The sequence below is a fragment of the Apiospora aurea genome, assembly GCF_038362705.1.
Source record: "Apiospora aurea strain CBS 24483 chromosome Unknown utg000008l_segment0_segment0, whole genome shotgun sequence".
Taxonomy (NCBI): Eukaryota; Fungi; Ascomycota; class Sordariomycetes; order Amphisphaeriales; family Apiosporaceae; genus Apiospora; species Apiospora aurea.
Genome location: NW_027117395.1, coordinates 2,209,941 through 2,235,168, shown reverse-complemented (window position 1 = coordinate 2,235,168; position 25,228 = coordinate 2,209,941). Strand labels below are relative to the sequence as shown.

General features: G+C 54.3%; 7 protein-coding genes across 7 annotated transcripts; 3 read left to right on the top strand and 4 right to left on the bottom strand.

Annotated features, from left to right (window-relative positions):
- Positions 1–2,243: 2,243 nt before the first annotated feature.
- On the top strand, positions 2,244–3,369 carry PG986_012159 (uncharacterized protein; the record flags this gene model as incomplete). The annotated part of the gene is made up of 4 exons (XM_066848381.1): positions 2,244–2,281; positions 2,547–2,594; positions 2,684–2,857; positions 2,919–3,369. 4 exons carry the CDS (start codon positions 2,244–2,246, stop codon positions 3,367–3,369), a joined length of 711 nt encoding a protein of 236 aa, XP_066695077.1.
- A 1,253-nt stretch (positions 3,370–4,622) lies between these two features.
- Positions 4,623–5,329, bottom strand: PG986_012158 (uncharacterized protein; the record flags this gene model as incomplete). The annotated part of the gene is made up of 3 exons (XM_066848380.1): positions 4,623–4,887; positions 4,975–5,040; positions 5,136–5,329. The coding sequence occupies 3 exons, from the start codon at positions 5,327–5,329 to the stop codon at positions 4,623–4,625; spliced, it is 525 nt and encodes a 174-aa protein (XP_066695076.1).
- A 1,566-nt stretch (positions 5,330–6,895) lies between these two features.
- PG986_012157 (uncharacterized protein) lies at positions 6,896–7,751 on the bottom strand (the record flags this gene model as incomplete). The annotated part of the gene is made up of 3 exons (XM_066848379.1): positions 6,896–7,187; positions 7,269–7,581; positions 7,727–7,751. 3 exons carry the CDS (start codon positions 7,749–7,751, stop codon positions 6,896–6,898), a joined length of 630 nt encoding a protein of 209 aa, XP_066695075.1.
- Positions 7,752–8,337: 586 nt separating this feature from the next.
- Positions 8,338–9,201, bottom strand: PG986_012156 (uncharacterized protein; the record flags this gene model as incomplete). The annotated part of the gene is made up of 1 exon (XM_066848378.1): positions 8,338–9,201. One exon carries the CDS (start codon positions 9,199–9,201, stop codon positions 8,338–8,340), a length of 864 nt encoding a protein of 287 aa, XP_066695074.1.
- A 968-nt stretch (positions 9,202–10,169) lies between these two features.
- Positions 10,170–13,178, top strand: PG986_012155 (uncharacterized protein; the record flags this gene model as incomplete). Its single annotated transcript, XM_066848377.1, has 1 exon — positions 10,170–13,178. The coding sequence occupies one exon, from the start codon at positions 10,170–10,172 to the stop codon at positions 13,176–13,178; it is 3,009 nt and encodes a 1,002-aa protein (XP_066695073.1).
- A 4,218-nt stretch (positions 13,179–17,396) lies between these two features.
- PG986_012154 (ferric reductase transmembrane component 5) lies at positions 17,397–19,414 on the top strand (the record flags this gene model as incomplete). The annotated part of the gene is made up of 4 exons (XM_066848376.1): positions 17,397–17,632; positions 17,696–17,848; positions 17,914–18,791; positions 18,879–19,414. 4 exons carry the CDS (start codon positions 17,397–17,399, stop codon positions 19,412–19,414), a joined length of 1,803 nt encoding a protein of 600 aa, XP_066695072.1.
- Positions 19,415–21,400: 1,986 nt separating this feature from the next.
- On the bottom strand, positions 21,401–24,285 carry PG986_012153 (fungal-specific transcription factor domain-containing protein; the record flags this gene model as incomplete). The annotated part of the gene is made up of 5 exons (XM_066848375.1): positions 21,401–22,044; positions 22,143–23,282; positions 23,342–23,520; positions 23,578–24,031; positions 24,270–24,285. The coding sequence occupies 5 exons, from the start codon at positions 24,283–24,285 to the stop codon at positions 21,401–21,403; spliced, it is 2,433 nt and encodes an 810-aa protein (XP_066695071.1).
- Positions 24,286–25,228: the final 943 nt, after the last annotated feature.

Below are 25,228 nucleotides of genomic sequence, written 5' to 3'. Positions count from 1 at the left end.
GCCGCATTCTCAGATGCTAGAAGAGGACCACGGAATACAATGGATATGAAAAGTAGGGAGGGAGAGGGAGGCAGGAGATTCATCTACTAAACTGCCCTCGGGAATGGATGTTGGGATGGCAATGGCCGTTACTCAGCAGCAGTCTACGCAAAGCGTTGCCAATTTAAGCCATAGGGCCAAGAGAAAATTGGAAGAAAGAAAAAAACCAGCTGAACGTACTGGTACAGGTGTCGCCAGAAGCGCAGACAGGATTTGCACAGCAATGTTACCCCGCCCGTTTGAACTTGGACGAACAGGTTACAGCAAGGAATGGATGGGTTGAACTTGAGACGAGAAGAGAAGAGAGAAAACCCGACGATCGCGGGCGTGGTACAGAGGGCAATGGGCAGGTACTACGCGACAACACAGCCCTGGCTCTGGCTGACGGAGGCCGAATACGCAGCGACACTGCGCGCTGCGCAACGTGCCATCGCCAATCCTGGCGATCTACCCCATACTGCTGACCGACGACTCGCCCGACCATTGGATCCAGCATCGAAGGAGAGGGAGCTGGTGAGCTAAGAGGGTGGCCCTTGGCCCTTGTGCGTGGGCGATGACATAACTCGTCGGGTCGGGTGCGAATCAAAATTACGACATGGTATCTTGGCTCCAGAGGCTATTTCTTCCCCGGATGTCAACCACCTATCCTGAAAATGGGGACCAGGCTGACGGAACTTCTCCGGGGTTCATCTGCTTTCGTAGCCCAGATTTGGTCTGGGATTCTAACCTACCTCGGTCAAGCACCGACAAACATGCTGGCCCCCGGAGTCAGATATCGATCTTGTTCCCCTCATCTGGGTGCGCGGATACGAGTACCCAGACGGGCGAGTGAGTAGGTCGGTGAGGAATCCAACCCAATGGCCCCGAGATGAATGCAGCGCTATGTCAAATTAAAAATGAGTCTAAATCCGGGAATGCTTAGGGTGTAGGACTTTGCTCCTTGGCCCAGCTGCCCAGGTGCTAATTGTATTGGTAGGTCGTAGTTCTGCGACTTGTACAGAAAATGCGGTAGTGATTGTCGGAGTAGGTAGTTCTGTAGGAGGTAGGTAAGTACTAAGCCGACCCACTTCCGACTTTTAATGGCCATCAATTAGAGGCGCCCCGGACCAGTAGGTACGGATGTCGCTAATAAGTCATTACTGGCCAATAAAGTGCCTTTTCTTGAGTAGTAACGGTCACTGACCATGCCTACATAATGTACCTGTGTTTGCCGAGACCACAGCTGACAGGCTGAAGTAGAGGGGGAGGGAGAGGGAGAATAGCGAAACAGACGATGCTACATACGGGTGACCCGTATGATCCGAAACATGCATAGCTGCTGTGTGTGTAGATACAATCCCGTTGATGCATGTAACCAGCTTCAAACAAACCGTTCCGACAGTTGGTCTCCGGATACAGTACAACACTCTGTATAGTGGGTCGGGTGGCTGCTGACTGCTGTGGGGGATCCCACTTCCCAACGGGCCATTCGTTAATTGACGTAGGGAAATGCTCGTCTCGTGGATGATCGTGGGGTAGCAGATCTGGAGTGGCTCTTGTCAGATTGGACAGGACAGTCATGCATGAATTGGCAAGATGGTAGCCAGAGCTGCCGATACTACAGTCGGGACAGCGCCCGAGGCGGTCACAATGGAGTCTTGAACCGTCTTCAAAATAGCATATCCCACTTAAGAGAGTTGCGACTGCTGACTGCGACTATCACCAAGTTTGGTCGCAGAGACACAGATGGAGCCCCTACTCGATTCATGGTCCACGGGGTTTTACTCAGACGCCCCAACGCCGAAACGATGATACGGTTCTAGATCCACTGGCTGTCACATCTCAGTGGCATGCGCATGCAGACTCTGGATAGCCGTGCCATTGGGAAGAGCCGCCGGAAGCCGTAGTACGGGCAGTTCACAAGACAGTCCTCGTATATGATGGCTCTGTTTCCCTCTATCTCAACAGTCGGTACGCGAGATAGGAAGTTACCTATTCAAAAACACCCAGTCGGATTAGAGTGGAATACTACCATTGTTATGATAATAATAATTTTCTATGTGGGAAATGTAACAACTCCTCTATTGCAATGAAACCCATCTGTTAGTGAGGAGATAATGCAATGCTTTACAGTTCAATTGATTGATTGGTAGGTTAGATGGTTGTACCGTGCACCTTTTCTGGGCGATGATGATGGGGGCAAAGACCAATACGAAATTCATTGGATGGTGCAGGCCGTGCAAGGCGAATTGGAATTGGTCCGGTACGTTGGTAGCTCGGAATGGAAAATCTGTTCGGGTGGCAGCCGGAGCCAATCGGAAGCCCGGATTTCCTGCTTAGCGATTAGCGGCAAAAAGCAGCTCTTCGTCAACGTCAATCAATTGAATCCAGAGAGGCGATTCGCGTGGGCTGCCCGGGCGAGCTTTCAAGAAAGCACTCTTTCCTCCAGAACCATCTCCACTCAATCCAATTCTCCTTGGAGATCTCGCCGTCTTCCACCACTTTCTTGAGGGACTAAACCAGACCAGACAAGATGCTGGCGTCTTCAAGAAGGGCAGCTTCGCTGGCTTTGCGAGGTGCGTTGCGTCCCATTTTCCCGCCCGCGATAACCACAAAGGAATCAAACAACCCGAGGAAGCTGACCTTTTCCCCTTTTCGATTATAGCGAAGCCCGCCACCCACCTACTCCCCTACGATCCGTTGCCGCCTTCTCGACTTCTAACAACCAGAATGCCGCGGCCGTGACGACCCATGGCTCGACCGGCCTGGTGAACAAGGAACGAAGGGAGGTGCCATTGCCGAGCCAGGAGGGCACCAAGGGCGCCATTCAATATGCGCTGTACGAATCAACCCTTCTAAGTACAGGAGACCGCAATCGTTGACAAAGGAAATCAAAACAGGACCACCCTCGACCAAGTCGCCAACTGGGCTCGCCAGTCCTCGTTATGGCCCATGACGTTCGGTCTGGCCTGCTGCGCCGTCGAAATGATGCACCTGTCCACACCGCGCTACGATCAAGATCGTCTCGGAATCATTTTCCGTGCCTCGCCCCGTCAGTCCGATGTCATGATTGTCGCCGGCACCCTGACCAACAAGATGGCCCCGGCCCTGCGCCAGGTCTACGATCAGATGCCCGAGCCCCGTTGGGTCGTCAGCATGGGCAGCTGCGCCAACGGCGGCGGCTACTACCACTACAGCTACAGCGTCGTCCGCGGCTGCGATCGCGTCGTCCCCGTCGACGTCTACGTCCCCGGCTGCCCGCCCACTAGCGAGGCCCTCATGTACGGCATCTTCCAGCTGCAGCGAAAGATGCGTCAGACCAAGATCACCCGGATGTGGTACCGAAAGTAGAGCGCGGGCATATGTGTTTTTTCTGGCCAACATCAACGGAGCACAACAGGACTCGTTACGTATACTACTCTCTTTTGTTCTGGGGGGGCACATTGTACATAGCTTGGGGAGCGGTACGCCCGTGCGTTGGGGATTGTACAGTTAAAGTCTGTTGAAAGCCTCAAGGTCGTTTTCTGTGCACATGCAAGTGGTGATCTTTCAGTACGAGACGCAGAACGGGTCTACGGAAAGCTAGGCCTTCCAAAACCGGCAATTGGTTAGCTTGGTATGTAACTGTTATTATGCGGGCGACCAAGCGAGAATGATAGAAGTTTAGAATTGCCCCAGCCTGTCCTGCAAAATTGCCGGCGATGGCCTCTGTTAATCCGCACGGCGTCTTCTCGCCCGGCGATGTAGCTACGGCGTGACTCGGCTTCATCCCAAGTCACAAGTGTTGTCGGCTCTTACGAATCATCATCCTCAAAGAGAGTTTGGCCCATGTCAACCTACTCCTTCGGGTTCCTAACGATGAAGGGAAGAACCCTATTTCGGCGAGGTATTATTAGAACATTCAACGTTCCCTCAGAGAACGAGTACAAGATATTGCGAATCGATTCCCTGTTCCGGATACAAATGCGATGATTTAAAGTTGGCGTCTCGTTTGTTCCTGGGAGCCCTGAACCCGGCCGGCCGGATGGATTTGCGAGTTATCTTGATTATAACGGGCAGCAACTGCAGAATTCTTTTGTAATTTCAGAAAGGCAGGGAAAACTTGCGACAGTAGTTTAAAAAAGTGTAGGCAATTGCCATTGTGAGGACCCAGTCCCGAAGCCCCTGTGACTTCAAGTACTTACCATTATCGCTCAGGTTTCCTGCAGCCCAGCCAACGTCGAAAGTGCCCGGGTTGTATGATGGAGGTATTACTGCGATCTTCTTCAAGGGAAGTTCCATTAGATCAAGTGCTTGCACGACAGTAAGATTGTAAACCATATATCAGCGTTCAACTTGTATATAATTAGGTATATATGACCCGTTGGCCGAACAAGTTCAATAAGGGCTTCGTAAACCAGAATAAGGGCGCGCTCAGTAGATGCAAGCCACGTAGCGACGTAACATGTGACATAAACCAGTTTGATACAATAAACACCGTGACGCATATGCTCATATACAGATAAATCGTTTGCTCATCAGAATACCACCACCAACACCGTCAATCCAAGGAATTATTAGTTGGGTTAGCTGGTTTGGCTTTCTTTTCTCTCTTCTCCATTTCTCTACAGCACGGCGGCGATGATGGCAGCCACGGCGAGCATGAGACCCGACGTGTTGGCCAGCACCTCGGCGGCGCCGTTCTTGGCGGCATCCGTCGACTTGGCGCCGTCGGAGCTCGAGGCAGCCGTGGCGGCAGCGCCCACCTTGTCGCCGCCTGCAGAAGCAGCGGTGGTGGTGGTGGTGGCGGCGGCGGCGGATTTAGGGGCCGACGCGCTGCCGGTAGCTGTGGTCGTGCTCGTTTGTGAGTTGTAAAGAGAGGCGTTCATGCTATTGCGTGGGAAAGAAATTGAAGGGTTGGGTTAGTCCTTGCCTAGATCACACGATGTCTTTGGACGGTAGGCAGGGGAAACTCACCAGTAGAGCTGCTTGGAGTTGGCGTAGCTAGAAGAGCGCGAGTCGTTGGGACAGTTGTTGAAGCAGCTGGTACTTGTTAGCCATACCGTATCCTCCTATTGCTACGTTGGTAACACCGCCTCGTGGGCGGTGAGGAGGGAGTAGAAGCAAGAAGAACGTACGTCATGATGGCAGTGTACTTGTCGCACTGGCACTGATAGTCGCCAGTGTCCTTGCATTGGGCGAGGTACCCAGTGGTGGTCTCAAGGCAGGCATCAACGATGTTGGTGGCAGCACAGGCGGTGCTGCTGCCACTGTCGCTGGACTGGGCCGAGATGGCGACAGCCATGAGGACGGCGGGCAGGGTGAACTTCATCTTGTTGGCTGGTGGGGGGTTGGAAAAGAGCGAAGACGCTGATGAAATATACAGATATTATATGAAGTATGAACAGGTAGGTGAGGGTTAGATACAGCGAATGTCTATAACGAAAGGAGATCGGCTCTGTGTATAAATATCTGTTACACTCAAGGACGAGATGGCGACGACACGAGAGAAGAAAAAAGAGGGAAGCGAGGTAGATAAGAGATCGCCTAGAAGGATCTTATGACCCGTCTGGGGCACGCACGACCCGTTTTCCACACTGAGGCACCGTCGATGTTCGTGGGCCGGACCGTGTTGAGCAAAATACCACCCCCAGGGGATCTGGTCGATTGGCATAGCCAAGGCAAACCTTAAGCTTCACCGTCCATACCATCACCCATCAAATAGACGCATCTGCATTCCATTGGAGACTCTTGCCACCGGGCGTGTCGTAATGTCACCTACATAAGACAGTCACTGCATACATCCTGCTGCTCTTTCAGACCCGATGTATGTGTATCTTGTTGTTGACGTGCCTGACCGCGTACGGCAGGCCGGCCTCTTATCGTTGGACCGCGTGACGGGGAAAAAAAGGCACGATAGTTTGTGGGACTGGATGTGTTGTTGAACTGATGTTGCCATGTTGGAGATGAGTTGCACCGGGTTTAATTTTAGGGGTTGCTTTTTCGACGGGGCCCTTCTCCGGCGATTGGCCTACCTGGGGCGGCCATACCCTTTCCAGAACAGCGGCACTGCCAAGAGGCCCCCAACCTCAGAGCTATCAGAGCTAGGCAGGGTGCTATGGGGCAGTCACCGGGGGCGTCTAGGGGGCACCAGGCACCTGGGGGCCCCTGCAGCAACAACAAAAAAAGTGCATGTTGGGGTTGGACAAGAATCCGACCCTCGCTCTCTACCTTGCGCCGCTATCGTATCGTTCGACTTGCGCTTCATTAGGTAAGTACCATGGCCAGGAACCTAGACCAGCCACCAATTTTAGGATTCGAAAGTCCTGGGCTCTTGTGTATTGTGTACGCGATCTTCGAACGTTTGGCCCAGATCCAAAAAATGGCGATCGATCCCGTGTACGGAGTATGAGAAGAGGTGTCGTATCCATGTCCTACCTACCTGTAGGTGTATGCACTTTGCGCTGCGACTCGGAGCTGTTTTTAGCTCAAGGTGTGAGGTAAAGCTGCGAAAACAGCATGTTTGCCTCGAGTGCTGCATGTCGGATACATGCCTTTCAACCCGAAAAACCTCGTGTTCACGTATATATACGTTTGCCTCGAGAACTTGAGTTTCAAGCCCTTCTCGGCAACACGAACTACTAGACATGCATCATCACCAACCATGGTTGGCAATCAATTCGCTGCAGGAAGATGGTCCGATAGCACCGCTTTAGCTGTTTTCCAATATGCACACCCATCCACTTTAGGAGGGGAGCTGTTGATCACCGGGCCATGGAAATCACCAGACCGGAATGCAACTGAACTTCGAGAATAAACATACATACATACATCAATCAGCACAATAGGGGGTTCAGTTCGGGTCGAGCACAGCACAGGCCCGGTATGCACTCTCGAGTCAGGATGCATGCAGTGCCGCTTCCTCGTCTTGCTGGCGTCCTCCGCCCTGGCCCAGCTGACGCCGGAGTTCTGCGTTTTCCTTCTCGAGGTCCTCGAGCTTCCGCTGGACTTCCTCGATCTGCTCCGAGGCCTCGACGCTGAGTTCATTGACAATCTTGACAAACCTCCACAGGCGCAGAATGACAATCAGCGACGCGATTTCTTCCGCAACGCCGTGCTCGAGCAGGTCGATGACAAAGCTGCCGACGATGACGAATGCATCGAAGCAGTGAAACCAGTTGGCGAGATAGCTGAAAGAAGAAAGAATTGCGGTCAGCGTCGTCTTTCCCAACAAAACACCCCCTGACCGAAAGGCTCGTCTGATGTATTACCGGATGCCTTCTGCCCACAGACAAAGGAGCAGTTCAAGTAGGAACAAACAGCTCATCACAAGCGAGAGGGTAGTCAGCGCGCTCCGAGTCGGCTGCACCCATTCCCGGTCCTCTATCTTGAGCTCACATGCGATGAGAGCAATGAAAATGTCGCTCAAGATACCGGCGACATCGAAGACCACGAGACCCAAGATGACCCAATGCTTGGCTTTGGACGAGAGGAAGCGCCGGGCCTCGCGACGCGCCTTACGGTAGGTCGACCGCCAATCGAACGTAAACCCATTGACGAGACTTCCGCTCTCGGGAAAACGGACTGGGTCGGTTAGCCATTACGGTCGCTGCCAGAGCGTCCCCTTGTGCAGAATCATTCCGCATGAGCGCGGAAGCTGCCGTCGCCGTTGGCATTTCCGGTGCGGCGATATGATAAAGTGTAACTAGGTAATGAGCAAATAACTCACCTAGAAGTGGCGTACGGTCACTCATGGTCTCGGCGATGAGCTGTTTTGGGTAATTCGTTTTCTCCACGGTTCTGCCAACTGGCTTGATTGAGCTTATCATCTATCATAGGCTCGTCATCAACAAAAGTACCCTGAGGGTTGCTTGGGCCTCATGTTCGTCATTCTTCGGAAATACGTCGGGAACTAAACACTGTTCCACGACAGCCTTGAACCCTGTCCTTGCAACACAAGATCGCGAGCGATAGATCACCTCACTTCTGAATGATGAGCCTATTGGGCTCTTTAACACAGCGTCGATGTACAAAGAAGCAGCTTTGGTGGCCGGAACTCCTTCGTAAATAGGTATGTGTATTGCAGAGTTGCCGGCAGCAAGATGAGATCATATCGGCTCATCGAAGTTTATTCCGCCCAAGGCAACGCGCGCCTCCTTTTAACCACTTACTAGCAACCATTCGATACCACTAGCTGTCTGTTTGAGAACTGGCGCTGGTGTTGTCCTTATAATGACGCGGACCACTGCGGGCTCCATGATCTACCTTTCTTCCAAGTTCAGAAAGAGGGGGTTTCGCTCATGCTGATCCCAGCCATACCGCTTCAATAAACGCCCTGCATTAACCCTCTCGCAGTCCAATGGCATTCATGAAAGAAGCGTCCCGATGCGAGGGTACGAGCAACCTCAGACCGGCATACGCATCCCCGAAAGCCATTCCGCCCAAGTGGCCCGCGTGGCCTACTTGCAGGCCATCCTCCATCACGCCGCTAAGCTCGTAACAGTCGTACAAGAACCAGCCGAGGCTGCACACCCACAGTGGCACGGACACGGAGAGAAGTAGTGGGCCCCGGACGAGAATACATGGCCGTAGTACCGTCACGGCCATGGCCAGTCCCCTCGTGATGGCGCTCGCCCCCTGTGCATGATGGAGCACGAGAATTTGCACAGAGCCCCTCCGCTGCATCACGCCGTCCTGCCGCCGATGGCGCCAGTCGGAGAGCTGCGCCAGGGCGCCTGCTACAGCTGATCCCAGGCACAGCTCGCCGGCAACACTAAGCGGGTCGTAGAGACGCACCGCGACGCCCGCAAACACGTGGAAGGCCGCCATGTTGCTCGCCAGGTGCGAGAGACTCCGGTGGCTGACGGCGTAGGTCAAGAGCGTCCACCAGCGGCCCGCGCGCAGGTTGCGGGCCCCAAGCAGGAAATTGTCTTGCATGAACTCGGTGGTGAGCCAACCTGTCAGTCGTTGGAGCGCCCTCGAGGCCCAGGGCGATGACGAGGAGGACCCCTGACGACGGCCACGTACTGGCTGATAACTGGGCTTGAACTTGGTATACAGCCAGCCCCCGTAAACAAGCGTGTTGATGCCAATAAATCCCGAGATGAAGATTCTTGAGAAACGCTCATTGGAAGTGTTTATAGAGGCCAGAGCATGACGTTGCGCAAGCCCTCTGCGAAGGAGTTCTGGAGTGTTGAAATCCATGGCAGACTTGGAAAATATGAACGAGTGAGGAATAAAGGTTTGAATTCGAAAAGCATTTTCGAAGGCAACTTGTGTTCACTCACGCGAATGGTGGCGTTGCCCTGCGCCCTGCAAGGCGCCCGAGGGCTCACCTTGAATCGTGCGCGAACCAAGCAGTCACTTGCTGGGCTTCAGGCCAGTATTCTATTGGATCGCACACGTCGATCGAGGCGAGGACAACAATGGGCATAATGGCCGAACAAAAAAAGCAAAAGGAGGTTATAATCTAATTGTTGCTTCTGGTTCTGTACTGCCGTCTAGCACGCCGCCCCAGGAACCGAATTAGCAAATATGCCCACTTCGGATGCTATGTCGAGTACATATACGCAGGTATATTCGAAGAATTACCATCAGTGGCCTGCTTCATAATACACGCGATTCTAACAATGCACAGCGAGAAGCATCCTACCCAGGGCTGATATCTTTGCGGGCTAAGGGTATACAGTCTTGGAATGGCAATAATGTTTTTCTCCCTATCGAATCTACATGCTGGCAGCGTGCGATGCCCTCAAAATCTCATATGCGTTGATTTATGATGCCCGATGACGAGTTGCTATATGCCATCGATTGGGTCTTCCATAGACCACGTACCTAAGAACATGGCGACAGTAGCTCTTCCAAGATGTACTTCGAACTCCCCAAAGACACCAAAATAATCGCTCCAGGGAGACAAAGGACTTGTTTGAAAAGCCACCAACTGTGTCATTGAACAAGATAGTTGAATAAAGCGACCTGAAAAAGGAAATGTGTTCAACTACAACAATACTCTTTGAGGCCCGGGCAGTCGATTCGAATACAAAAGCCATGGTCCCAACCGTTTGTTAAGCCAGAGCCGAAGAGGTACATCGTCTACAGAGACATTTGCCATTGGTGACTTTCCACTCACCCACATCAGCCAGAATACTCTTACCAGTAAACAGCAAAGCAATATGGCTGGCTCGTCGAGTCAAGCAAGTGGCAGCGGTGGTGCTCCGGGCCCCAGCCCCGGGTATCCCGCAGCTTCCCACGCGGAAGCTTACGCTGAGTTGGGTGGAGCGGAGAATCCCCTCGCGGCGGCAGACGGCACAAAGCTGCCTTTCAACTTCAGCAGGCCCGACCCCGGGTTCGACCCCAACGACAACTCCGCCGTCACGAACTTCTACAACTTCCAACAGGGCAACCGGCACGTCCTGGACATGCGAGGCCAGCAGGGCCCCTCGATCGAGGAGCAGGTAGAGTACCAGGCCCAAGAGCTCGCCAAGCTGCGGGGCGGCCAGGAGGTGAGCGAAAGCGAGAGGGAGTCCATGGAGCGGATCCTTCGGAGAAACGCCGGCTGGCTCGAGTCCTACAAGACCGAGGTTGCGGGGACCGAGACCGTGCCAATCGCCGCCTTCAACCGCCTGGCCTACGACTACGAGCAGACGCAGCTCGAGATGGCCCGGGACCGGGCCAACTACGAGGCGGACTGCTTGAAGGAGATCAAGCTGCTCGAGGACGAGGTGAAGCAGCTCCGCGATGGTCACGAGGCCGAAGGCCAGCAGGGTAAGTACGACCCGGATAGCAATGAGTTCCGTAACAAGGTCTACGAGCTTCGCGCGAGAGTGGCCGAACGGGACCGCGAGATTGCGAGACTCGTGCAGGAAGCCAAGGATCTTCAAGAGCAAATTGAAAGCAGCGAAGAGGAGACTGATGAGGAGACTGATGAGGAGGACGACGACAAAAAGGAGCTAGAACGGTTGAGGAAGCAAGTCGTGGACCAGGCCAAAGAGATAGATGGGCTCAAGGGAGACGTCGATGAATGCAATGAAGCGAGAGCGGCGCTCAAGAGAGCCGCCGAAAAAGCAGAAACGGAAGAATCGACGTCGGATTCCGATGCGGATAAGAGAAAGGTTGCCGAGCTGGAGGGAACCGTCGAAGAACTGCAAAACACGAACGAGACGCTCCAGCAGCAGCTCCAGCAGGCCAACGATACGAAGGAAGAGCTTGCCGCATCCCAGACTGACAATAGTGCCACCCTTGCTGAGTTGGAGGAGACTAAACAAGAGCTTGAAGCAGAGCGCGCTTCGGTGCGCCAACACGATAAAGATGTTGCGGATCTCAAGCAGAAACTGACCAATTCCAAGGATGAGTTACAAGCCGAGCGTGAAAAATGCCAGGGCGAGAAACGCAAGCTGGCACAAGAGCTCGAAGAGGCCAAGAAATCTTCCGAGAAGAGCCTTGCGGACCGCGACCAGCAGATCTCGCGCTTGGAGGCCAAGGTGGCCGAACTGGAGGCTCAGCTGAAAGCCGAGCGCGAGAAGTGCCAGGAAGAGAGACGCAAGCTGGAGCAGGAACTCGCCCAGATCAACAAGTCCGACAAGGAGCGACAGAAGACGGTCGACGAGCTGCAGCGCCAACTGTCGGAGGCGCAACGCTCCCAGCAGGCCGCCACGGAGAAGGCAAACGGGCTGGAGCGCGAGACCAAGACTCTTCACGAATCCAACGAGAAATTGCACTCGGACAACCAAACTCTGAAGAAGTCGGTCGACTCCGCCGGCGAGCGTGACGTGGCAAACAAGGCCGAGATCAAGCGCTTGGAAGGGGAGCTGGCTACTAACCAGAAGATCGCCAAAGATCACGAAGAACACATCGATGATCTGAAGAAAAGTGTGGCCGACGGCAATTCCTTGATCAAGCAACACCAAGAAGCGGTTGAGGCCGCTAACAAGTGTCAAGGCGCACAGCGAGAAACGATCAGGGCCCTGCAAACTCAATTGGCTAATGTTCGGCGCCTGTCCGAGGAAAGGGAGAAAAGCCTCCAGGACCTGCAACGAAGCCTGACCGAGACGCGGCGTTCGGTCGAGGAAAGGGACACAACGATCAGCGACGTGCTGGGAGAATTGGCCGCAGCTAGACGTAGTCTCGCTGAAGCGCAAGCACAACCGGAGGCGGCCAAGCAGTCGTCCAAAGAGCAGAGCCAAATGGCCCATAACCTGCAAGACCAAGTGATAAATGCTGCCGATTTGGTAACGAAGCGGGATACGACGATCAAAGAGCTGAAGAAAGAGCTGGAAGACCAAGCGGCTCAAGCTGATGAGTCGCTCAAGGAGCGAGATGCGACGATCACGGGACTGCAAGGCGATTTGGCCGCGGCTCAGAGTTCGATCACTACGCAAGAGGCAACAGTCCGTACTGCGAACGAGTCGATCAGGGAACGAGATACCACGCTCGCAGGAAGCAATGAGAGGATCACTGCCCTAGAAAGCAAAGTCGCGGCGCGGGAAACGACGATCCAAGCGCTGGAAGGAAGACTGACTGCGGCGGCGACTTCGCTCGAAGAAAGCAGGGCGAGGGTCGCTGCTCTGGAAGGCGAAGCAAGTAATGCTACTGCGTCGCACACGGAAGCACTCGAGGCAAACGAGGCAACGATCCGAGGCCTGCAGACCCAACTGAATACCGCGAACGACAACCACAGAGAGCAGTCGGATGCGGCCCGCACGCTGCAGGCCGCGTTTGACGCCGTCACGGAGTCAGACAACCGAGGCCAAGACGAGATTCGTAGGCTGAACGAGGCCATCACCCGCCTCAACGAGACGGCCACGGCCCGCGACGCGCAAATCACCGACTTGACGACAAGGCTGGCCGCCGCCGAACAGCAGGCCCAATCGAGCACGACCACTGGCACTACGGACCCCTCCACCTCCAGGACAGGCACTACTGCAAACGGCGAGAGCTCCACGACAACGACAACCACACCTCCCGGCCGGCGCCGCCCTCCCCTCTTCCGACCCGGCACCTTCTTGGGAGGCGAAGCGGCGGCCGAGGAGATGCCCCAGGGCACCCCCGCGCTGCAGGCCGAAGTCCTCCGGCTCCGAACGGAGTTCACGCGGGTGGAGCGGCAGCTCGCCGAGGAGGTGCACCAGCGCCGGCTGGAGCACCCTGCGGCGCCCCGACATAGGGTGGGAGCGCGAATTGTATGAAGATGTCTCTCGAAACCGACGGGACAGATCGGACCTGGAGGCGACCGTGCAGAGGCTGCAAGGGGGGCAGCCTGGACGGCGTCAAAGACCGCAGTAGGTAGGACCCGGTCAGCAGTGGAGCGGCAACTGACTGCGCTGGCTCCGACTGACGACGAAGCCAAGGTAAGGGGTCTCTTGACCACACGGTAAGAGGTTGGGCTCCGTTCCCATCTACCTGGCCGCCCCCCCGACCATAGGGGGCGGTAACCCCACCCCATGTTTGAGCTGTTTCTTTGTTTTTAGTTCATTGTTTTGTTTCATTGTGTTGATGTTCCTTGTCTCCTGCCCCTTTTATTTTATTTAGAGAGATAGATTTCCAAACAACCGATATCCAGTTCACCAAAATGCCCCGTTCCCCATGTGACTAAGCTACGTAGCAGGACCTTTTTTCTCACCTTCTAGTGTCGAAGTCGAAGTAATGATTCTGGTATTGCTCATGTTGTGCCTCCTAACAGGTAAGGAGGGTGATCCAGGCTTACCAACCTTCACCCCCTGTGCCCCGAAAGATTAATAGGCCGCGTGCGTGGCACTGCAGAAACTCCCTGGTCATCCTATGCCTTTGCCATCAACAGATATTTCCAATGCAATCCACGCCCTGAAGTAACTTCACGGAAGGGCAGTCATACAAGTTCGTTTTATTTGTTATGAAAGTACGGTCTGGCGCGCTTCATCTGGGTTACGGGTGGTTTCCGTTGAATAACAACAATTCAGAGCGCGAGCTGTGCAGTCAGACTTATCTGCACCTGTCGCTCTTCACATCATGAGTTTGTTTGATGAAGTCACCAGACAACTGTGAGATCATGCTTCGAAGTGGTATTTCTCCGCCCCGAACTCCGCCCGCTGAGATCGGAGCGGGTTTCGATCGATGGTACCGCAGATCTGTGGAGAAGAATAGGCCCGAAGCACACATACTGGGGCAGAGGATTATTTGCATCATGGGGTAGGTCCACTCCGCAACATGACGGACGAGTGAATTTTGTCGCCCTTGACAGGACTCGGTCTCGCCGACATTCTGTCCGGTATGACACCAAGATGGCAGTGAACTGGACGATAAACATACGACGAGGTCACAAGGACACGTCATCCCAATTTCGCCAGAGGTCTCGGGGCTGGTTCTTGCCCAAGATCTTCACCGCTGAATATGTTCCTGCTGTGGCTTGCAGTCGGAGTTGATTGAAGATCGCTGATTGCATCGTCATCCCGATGAAGGAGAAAGGTCTGAAGTCGGTCCTACAGGAAGTCAGACCATCCAAGACGTCTTCCAGACCAGTGATGCTCCCGTCCTGGGCTGCGACTACGTGATCGAGGTGGCTTTAGACTATGTCGTGGCAGGGCGCTTTAGGGGCTTGACGACTACATGGCCGTCACGAATCGGAAGAGGGAAATATGTTGCCGGCGGCGTCGAGGCTAAGGTCAGGGCGGGCCACCGACGCCGCCTTGCTACGGACCCGAGTAGCACAGAAAGGGGAAGGGAGCTGAAGGTTCCTGGATATGTACCACCACCCCGAAACGCCCGGGGCGCTCTTCGATTCTCTCTTGATTGGTGGCCCTGACGGATGACCAATGCTATACTAAGCAGGAGGCGGGCGGACTTCCCCAAAAAAGGGGTCTCTGGTTATCTCGAGGGGATCGAGTATGCCTATATCCATAAGGCATATCTGATAAGAAGCCGCGCGCCGGCATGTGGCTGGATCCTTGCAGTAGCCTCTTCGCCGATATCTGCATAGACGACGGCAAGGAGATTGTAAGGTGGTATGGCAGACCCCGGTCGAGGCAGGCGACGACGCACATTGCGGCACGGTAAAAAGTATAGCGTCGCATTGAAAACGATTCCTTGCTGTGCCGTCAGCCAGCCAGCTAAAGACTCGCATACTGTTGCTCTGGTGCATGACGAAAGAGGCACATGGATGGTATCGGGGTACTTGGTTGAGTAGGAAAACACAACAGTTACTGCAGTTGAAGAATGTGGTGTCTTCTGGAGCGTGATGTACGTAGATCTGGAGTCGGACGGGCCGGCTGCGCTGGACCCAAGGCGCCGGGAGCGCCGGCACGCAAAAGGATCGGCACCTACCATGCGCCAAAGAGCCACTGGGGAGCAGAGCAACCCCCATTCCTCCACATTAAACATCTTTTGGATCGTTTCCCCAGCTTGGCGACCAAATGCAGCTGACAGCACCACACTTGAGAATACAACCGAGGACGAAAAAAGAAAGGCCCGACCGCCTGCAGGATCACGCTTTCGTCATGATCCGTTTCAACTGCCACCTACCTATCGTGTGTTTGGCTCTACATCGTGATGTTTTGTTTTTTGCCTTGACCTCGTCGCTTCGGGCAGCTTCTTTTGGCCAACGACGAGAGAAAGAGAGAGTCGCATTCCCTCCCATCTCCGTCCCGTCCCAATGGCAATGCAGACTGCCAAGGTATCAGATCAAGGCAAGCGCACGCCATAAGATACGAAAAAGAAAAGAATGACAAGAAAAGTAAAGGACCGTTCTGATTCGCCCATCAGACAGCTAGGTACCTGTTGGGCTCTCGCCGAGGCACATGGTACGTCTTCCGGCACCAAGCATGTTGCACGGCAGCCAGAGAGGAAGGTGAATATGCCATCCGTCGCACATGTTAGACCCCCCACTGCCAGCGTTCTGGTCTGGACTCAGAGCCACTGATTGATTCCCTGGGAACCAATTTCGGGCGACGAACGACCTGGAAGCAGCAGCCTTCGGCACACGCTCTCGTCTATCGACACGGCGCGCCGCACTTCGACTGTCCCGTCCCAGTCAGTATCTTTGAGGTTGGTAGGGATAGCCTCAGGAGGTCGCAAGACTTGGCTGCATTGCGTTGAGCAGAGCCGAGAAGGCCACGCGCAGGCAATCTATCCTGCCTGTCACTTGACATAATGCCATGCTTTTTCAGGTTTTTTTTCTGCGTCTCTCCCCGCAATCTCTCCATGCACAGGACCGGGCAGGGGAGGGCTGCTAATCGTGCGTCTAGATATTACCCAGGTTTTATCCAGATTGATGACAACGCTGTCAAGGCCGTTTTGGGTCCGCCCTCCCACGCAACCGCCACGGATCAATCTTTAATGCGGGTTGCTCTTGTACCATCGACCGCAGCCTTTGGTCATCGTGTCGTTCCACAGCTTGCCCTTGTCTGGGTCACAATCTACTTGAGTCGCAGTGCTCCTTTGTCAACAATGACAAAGTAACTCCGACACTGGAAACTCCGGGGAACCCCTGGCCCAACATGCGCTGGCAATATATCCTCCATGGGCACCTATGTACATGCATGTGCTGTCCGCCCACCCGGCTGACCATCCCATTTCGAGAATATCGTATGGAGAACGGGAGTTGCTATCTGTCACCCTCGACCTCGTCAGCCTTGACCTGGCCTCGCCCATGTGCCGGGGTGATCTGCGCAGGTCTCCAGACAAAGTCTGGGTCCCTCCGAAGAACCGACGTGGCTGATAGCACTCTTCATAATACTGGCATACAAGCAAATGAATGCGAGAGGTAGCTTCGACCTCGCATACCGACCCCATACCCAGGCTTCGATTGGAGACTGGGCAGGGGTTGCGCTTTGTGATTTGATATGCCGACCTACGCGGCAGAAGTTCATATAGATCCGCCAAGGAAGCGCCACCAGAATATAAAGGTGCGTCTCGGGAGTGAGCATCTTGTAGACCTGCCGCCGATGGCCTGCAGTGTTGACGAAAGCCGTGGCACTCTATGTAGAAGCCAACGCCCCCGGTTTCAAGCCTTCGTCTTCGGAAGCCGCAGCCAAAGGGAGTGCTCAGTCGACTTACACCAACGTCATCTCGTCAGACTGAATACTAATCTGGAGGCTCGAAGCACGCCGTGAGGAAAGAGTGACGGTTGGATCACGCCTTCCAGGCACAGCCACAACCGCCCATAAAGAAACAGGATCTCGCACTGCCTCCAACTTGTCAAATCCCAGTCAGCAACGATACAAAGCCAGTCACGTTCCACCGTGACTCGTACTCAAGATATCGCAGAACGGAGCTCCTAGTTATCCCGACCTTGACCACCACGGGCAAGAGGCCTTGAAATACCGGACCTAGATATAAGCCAGTTGTGCCTTCCGCGAGCACTCACTGAATCAGGCCCACTACACCTACCTTCTTTTTACCCTTCGACTAGACCAACCACACCAACAGCAATCATGGAGTCCCACTCGGTCCCGGATTCTCTACGCTGGGGCTTGATGGCTCGATACAGCCCCGACAAAGAGGCCATGTTTGCCGAGAGACAGCACGACAACGAACAGACAACGAAATATTACGCGGCAGCTCTCTCGGGGCTCATTGGCGTCTTCATCATCAGCCACTGGACACGATGGCTGGTCACTAGGCACCGTCTTTCATCGTCCTTCCTCTCGCCCCTTGTGGCCTTGTCAAGGTGAGAGCTTCTCTCACACACCTCCTCTCCTATTGTTCCCATGTAACTCACCAAGATGACCAGGTTATCCAGACGGATGCTTCTTCGAAAGGTTCCGGGATTCTCATCGGTTGGCCATGCGATTCTATTAACTGTCTTTTTCACCATCAACATCGTACTCTCGTTTGCTGGGTTGGATCGGAGCATGCCCACGAATTTCGCAGCCAGGTTCGGCTGGTAAGTCTCTCCCTCGCCAAGAAACATGCTTCGTCAGGCCTTGCTAACGTCGACTCCCCTCATAGGATGGCATCTGCAAACTTCGCCTTGGTGGTGTTCCTCGCTCTCAAGAACACGCCTCTGGCCATCCTGACATCCTACTCATATGAGAGGTTGAACCCGCTCCACCAGGTTGCTGGATATTGCACCTGCGTCTACATGATCCTTCACGCGGCCATCTTCAGCGCATACTTCATTCAAAGGTCTAGATGGGAGATCCTGCATGAGGAACTCGTCACGGCAGGGATAATCTTGGGGTTTGTCATGCTCGCTGCAGTCGTTGAAGCGTTCGTACTACGCCGCTTCAACTACGAGCTCTTCTATGTCGTCCATGTTGTTCTCTTCACAGTGATGCTCATCACCCTAGGACTTCACCGGCCTGAAGTCAACAAGGAGAAGATAGCAATCATCACCTGCATCGCCGCTGGTCTGTGGGGTGCTGACCGACTCATCCGCATGAGCCGGCTTATGTACAACAGCGTCAACAACGAGGCGACGATCCACCCTCTCCCCCAAGGAGGCACCCAGATCTTGCTCAAGAAACCGCTGGCTCGTGCCGTGCCTGGAGCCCACTGCTTTGTCTGGTTGCCCCGCGTACGCCTGCTCGAAACCCATCCCTTTACCATCGTGGCGACCTCGCCCACCGAGTTGATCGTGAACTCGTACAATGGCTTTACCAGCAGCCTCCATAAATACGCCAACAAGAACCCTGGTGCCACCCTCAGGGTCTCCCTCGAGGGGCCATATGGTACTTTCCCCGACCCAATACTTTTCGACAAGGTCATTTGTGTGGCCGGCGGGTCAGGAGCTACCTTCACATTCGGGATGGCTTCCAATATGCTCCAGAAAATGACCGAAAACACCAAGTCGTCAATCGAATTCATATGGGCTGTCAGGAGCAGAGGTGCGTTATCCGTAACATCTTCCCAATTTCCAACGTAGTGTTGTATGGAAGAAAAGTGTGCTAACCTTGGGGTCGATCCTGTCGCAGATAACCTATCTTGGTTCGCAGAACACCTGAACGCCATCCGCAGCCACGCCCACGCCCCCAGAGTGGCTCTCAAGATCCACGCCACCAGAGCGGTGTCGAGTAGTACCGATACCTCGGCCGTGGCGGTGGAGGAGCTTTCTCTCCGGAAAACCGAGACGGTAACGTCTGATGGGTCGGGCGAGAAGAACTCAGCCGAACTGGGCTTGAACCACAACCGCACCAACAACAGCAGACTCCCAGCTCTCAACTCGTCGGATCCCGAAAAGGGAAGAACAAGCGAGGTCGGTAGAGTCCGTTCGGTGGTCTGCCGCACCGGCACCAACGTGTCCGTCCACGACGTTCCCGTCGAGCAGGGCCGCCCGGACATTGCGGCCCTCCTGAGAGCCGCCATCGCCTCGGTCGGCCGCGACCAGCGCGTACTCGTCGCTGCGTGCGGGCCCGACAAGCTTATGAAGGTGGTGCGCAACACCACGGCCGAGTGCATCTCGGTGGACGGACCCGCAGTCGAACTACACTGCGAGCAGTTCGGATGGTGATAGATCCTCGTGACAAAACGATCACGAGAGTTGACTAGAGATAATCTTCAAAACATTGAGTGTTTTACGATGGACAAGCCATGAGAAACAAGCATGGCAGGATCTTTCTCTTTTGGATGGGATTTCATATGAGGATTAGAAACGGAAACAGGATATGGCATGAAACTGCCAAAGGGGGAGGACCTTGGAGGGATCGGCCAGTTGCCATTCTCTACACTTACAATTAGATAACTAGCCGATCATCCCGTTACGAATGCGCAATCCCATTGCCAACTGACCATCCCCATCGTTGGTCAACCCACCTCCAACCTGCGATCGAGGACCGAAGTCCCGTGAATGCAGTTGTGGGTGTTGCTGCTTAGCTGATGTGACGGACGACTGTGGTTTCACGCTCGTAGTGTTGCGCACATTCGCAGATACACCAATTGCCTCATCCGATCACCAACGGAGTTACTCAACAGCTGCAAGCATGTACGGGGCAATGACAGCCACAGCTGCCCAGCTGTAAAGGAGATTTCAACTAACACTGCCCCGATGAGGCGGAAGTGACAGTTCATTGATGGATGGATGGACGGGTGGTGTTCTTCGTACTACACAAGTCACCGCTGCCCGACATCCGTGTATGCATGCTTGTACAGGCCAAAAAGCAGGAACGCAATAAACAGGAAACACAAGGCGTCCTGTGCCTCTGCTATTTACAGATACGTACGTATGCTGAGAAAAGCCACAATAATGCAAAGAGATAAAGAAGCGTCCCCCTGTTTGGCCCCCTCCATCCTCATCCTCGTCATCGTCATCCACCTCCTCCTCCTCCACCCGCCCCTCCATCTCAGGCCCAAGCCAGCAGCAGACCGAGACATACTGTATAGCCCTAGGCACACAGGGAAAAAGGGGGACGCCTTCCGGCGCTCAGGCGTGCGAGTATCCATGCAGACGCATCCGAGCTTACTTGTTCGACCCCACCCCCGGATTTCTCCCCTCCCCCCATTCCTCGCTTGTCCTGTGCCCGTCCGAGCGACAGGAGAAGGGGGACTCGCACCAATAGTCAAGAATTAACCGAGTCATGTTCCAGTTTGCCGGGCCGTCCTGCCGAACGCCCCCTTCAGGGTACCGGGTTCCTACCTACCTACCTTTCCCCAGTTGTTTCTTTTTTCTTTTCTTTTTTCCTCTTTGAACTCGGGTTGGAGTAAAATTACTACCCTAATGGGTATCATTTTACCCCTCAAAGTCGCCAAAACAAGCTTACCCTGGGCTTTCTCCAGGTTATCCCCTGTAACGACCCCCAACGACGCGCGAACCCAGCCAAGCGGATTCTGGGGAAAGCCGTTGCTCGTGCTATCACGGTGTCGCCCCGTGCGTGCTCCTTGCAGTTACCATGCAGAACTGACTCTAGTCCACGAAGCGTCTTTTGGTCATCACAGGAATGGTAAATATGCGGTCGAATGATTTTTTATTTTTGATATACACGTGCTTTTGACTACTCGCCGCCTGGTCCCCGTTTCCCAACTCCAAGCGCCCATCAACCCGCCCTTATATGCTGCGACTCAATCGACGAAGCGCGTGATAAAACCACACTGCCTCCAGTAAAAGCACGCTCGCGTCCATTTCCCATGTAGTAGCCGTACCATTGTCCCGTTCGCACCTGTGTATCCCAAACCCTGTAAGCACCCACCATCAAGTATATTCGAACACTGGTGCTTCCCTTCCGCTTGTTTCCCTAAGTCCCTCCCCAAAATGTAAACCCCCTAAAAGTAATGTGCGCCACATCTCCAGGCGTGGAGACGTGACACGTAGAAGAAGAAGATGATGAAGAAGGTCTATGATCATAACTCCCGCCATTCGGGTAAGATAAAAACAGTGAAAAAAAAGATGTGTGTAAAGAAGAAGAATATAAAAATCGATGCTCGAAAAGAAGCAAAAGAAGAAGTAGAAGAAGAAGACAAAGCCGTCAACGGATCTGGCATGGCGTGGTTGGGTGGGTTTCTTCTAGCCTTGCGTGCCTGAAAGGAAGATATCCAAATCGTTTCCCTGGCCCTGTGCATGCTCGCTTTCGGCCAGCTGCTCCAGAAGGCTCAAGAACGGGTCCTTTTCTTCCCCCGGTCCCGTGCCCACGCTGCCGTCATTGTGGCTCCTGGCGCCTGGGCTCGGCGCCATGTGCGCTGCAGCGACCGCCGCCTTGCGCTCCTCCTCGCCGCCACTGTGCCAAGCCGCCGGCGACGGAAACGCATTCGTCGAGACGGTCCCAAACATGGGATCGTACCCGCCCACGTGTACATTTCCATCCGTGTTGGAAGAGCCATGGTGGCCCGGTCCTCCGTTGCTCGGGAGGCTGGTGAAGTGGTAATGGGGCGAGTAGGACGAGTTTGCATATCCTGAAGCCTGCTGGGGGTGTGGGCCAGGGGACATGGGGAAACCTGCCGCTGCTGCCGCGGCCGCCGCGGCCTTGGCTGATGCGTCCTCGATGGAATCATGATGTGTGCGCGGCATGGCATGTCCTGGTATGGACTCTATACGGCCTGACATGGAAACGGGACTCTGAAGAGCGCCCGGAGAAGGTTGGGGTGGGACATGTAACGACTGATGCTTGCCGCGACCCCCGGGGTAGGAAGACCCGGTGTATGCAGCGGCGCCTCACCCGTGTGTATGATTGGTCCCAGGTTCCTCGGGCCCGATCGTTTTCGGATTGAGTCGCTCGTGCTTTTCCTCTTCAAGTTCGGCCTCTCCATACCAGGCTCGACATTGCCGGCGTGATTCCGCGGCGCATAAAGATCGTGGCCCGTATACGTGTCCGTCGCGAAGTCCACCACAACATCGGACAAACTCAGGTTCGCCGTGTCGAATGTAAAGCTCTGCCCACCGGGTCCACCAATATTCGAGTACCTGTCAAAGAAGTCTCCCAGTTGGAAGACGGGCGAATAGCGCATTGGGTTATTGGCGAGGCTTTTTACCAGCTCGACGTGCGCGTTGTAGATCCCTTGCAGTGTCTCCCGTTGGTGTTGTACACTTGCCCATGCATAACGCAGTTCGCTCAACTGCTGCATTTCCCGTGACAGGAAATCAGCCGAGGACGTGAAGGCACCCATCTCGTTCATCCCGATCTTGTTGTAGTGTGCGCCGTGGATATGTACTGTGCCCGCTGTGCAGATACAGTATCCCACAAAGGAAGGCCATTCGATCGTGGCAGTCTGCTTGCCCAATTCAACCAGTTCGGCTATCGCGTTCGCGTGGAGAAAGCACATGTTGGTTGCTTCGATCTGCCACGAATGGTGTTGGCCTGTCCCAGCCAGCTCGGCCAAGTCGATCGGAATGAAGGGGCGGTAGATGAGGCAGTGAATCAGGTGATATACCAGTTTGCTGAGAACCAGGACGGTCGAGTCGGGCTGGCCAAAGAGACTGTCGACACTGCAGAACACATCTTCCGTACCAGATGCCCAGATGTCCAGGTCATGACGTATCTTGGACAGGTTGGATAACGAATGCCACGGAAAATGAGAATCCCCTTTGACACCGCCGGCCGCCAGATACTGGTTCGTAATGCCGAGAATGCGAGTTATGTCGATAAGCATCCCACTGCTACCCTGGCACTTCTTCCCACTGCCTTGTAGGTATTGGTGATTTGAACCCCGTTGGAAGAATTCGCCTTCGATCGGTAAGCCGTTCGGATTCAGTGACCAATAGGGTAGCCTAAGAAGGATGGACTTGTCCCCGATCATGCCCGGCCGCTTCGAGCCGCAGGCCATGAATCTGTCGAGCAGGTAGCAAGTCCAGAAAAGGCGGCGCCTCGTCTCTCTTTCCACAGGTGTAATCCGAGCTGTCAAGTCCACCTCGCGATGCAATTCGAGCGCCATGGCCATTCCTACGGCGGTAGCTACAAGCCGTGTTAGTGTCCAATACAATGTCTCTGTGGCTCTTAAGATGGATGATTACTCATTAACATATAGGCCTTCTTGCCCTTACCAGCCGCTGTAAAGGCGATAACCAGCAAGAGCATGGCCTGCAGCGCGTCGACCGAGGGCTCATCGGCGCCGATTTCGCTTCTAGCACGCAGCGCGTAGTCCTCTCCCAGCCTCACAGCCGATTGATAGCCTCTCGGGTGTGGTGTATACCTATTGACGTGTCAGTACTGGCTCCTCGAACAGCTTCGTATGGCTATTATCTCTGACCGTGCTGCGACTGCGTATATCGCATGGATGAGGTATACTGGTAACTGATTCAGCTGCAGCCTTTGTCGGACACTCGATTCGTCAAGTATATAGAATGGTTTGGCGTGAAAGCAGGTGAAATATGTATCGAGAAGCACATCCGTTTGCACTCCGGGTGAAGGTTCACTCTCGGCCGGGGGTGAATATACGGCTGACTCTCCGGTTGCCTCTTTAGCCTGTGAGGTCTCAAGTTCCTGACGTTTCGGACTCCGTTCTGCTGCCGATGCCGATGCCGCGGACTCCGTTGATTCGGCATTCGAGACTGTTTCCGCCGCTGCTAGTGCTGATGCCTCTTCGGTTGTGGGTGAAGACCCCGAGCTCTTTTGGTCTTTAAGTTTTTGCTCCAGCCCATCTACCCGTTTCAGGAGGGCTTCTAACACATCGGTCTTTGGTCCTCTCTTCTTAGGAACAGCATCTGCAAGTTCAAGTACGATGAATCAGTCTGCGACCTCCTACCGCAATACCAAGGGCCTTCTCCAGCGTTCTATCCATTTTACTTACCATATATGCAAGGACATTGAAAGACCTGACAAGCCTCACAGGCGGGCCGCAGCCTATTGCATTTGATCTGAGGGCAATTCAGTTAGCATGGGCGACACCAACGGAGCCATAGCTCTATAGAGGCAGAGTGTATGTAGGATGGGTTTACGAACCTTTCGTTTCCGACATGATTTGCAGTTCATTACTGCCCGCCGGTGATTGAAGTCAGCAAACAGACCTTCAGAACGTCTCGACGCTTTCTGCCTTCACGGGTGAAATACCTTCTCGCGGCTCGTTGCTCATGCGGCGTGTGGGAAGTCTTTCGATGCCCACCTGAGGCCGTGACATGGCCACTGGATGGACACCAGGGGAGGCGCTACGCTCATGCTCATCTGGTCGACTTTCGGATCGTTCATGCCCCAAGGGAATAATCTATGTGCAATGTCCTCCACGAATGGTTCTCTTGTGGCCTGATGTACGCTCGAGAATGGGATTGTTGGATGGTTAAGTTTGAACTTGAGGAGCGGTTCTCTTCTGAAGTAGAACAAGTAGAGGTTGATAGTCTAGAAGCTGTGCGTCGTTGATCCGGCGGCGTATACTACTAATACCACGGTCCGAGCCGGCCCACAAGTCCAGGATTGTGTAAGCGGCCAGTTGACACAGCGGGACAGGTAGGTAGGGGCTTGTAAAACAAGATTCGTGGTACCGCAGAAAAAGGGAATCACGCTCGAACGAAGGATCCCCTAGGGAGATGTAGACCCAGATGAGACGATGAACGATGTTGGCCCAGGTAGCCTCTACTTGTGGTACACCAAGGTCCAAAGTAGTGGAGGTCGAAATGATTGGAACCGCGCTTTGTGGAGGTGGCTAGTAAAGGTCGAGGATCACTAGGATCGAGGCAGTAGGCCCGCTGCTCTCCTCCTATAACACGATTGCCCTGTTCGGCTTATGATGACCGGGGTAGGCAGCTTTCTAGTCTCGCGGGAGTAGGGAATGGGGTACAGAAGCATTCATAATGGAGAGCAGCCCGGATGGACGCGCCCTTCAGACAGAATCATGTACGGGATCGGTTGATCCTCCGAAGGTACCAAGCGCACAGTATTTGTTCTGCTGGTCTGGTCTGGTCTGGGTC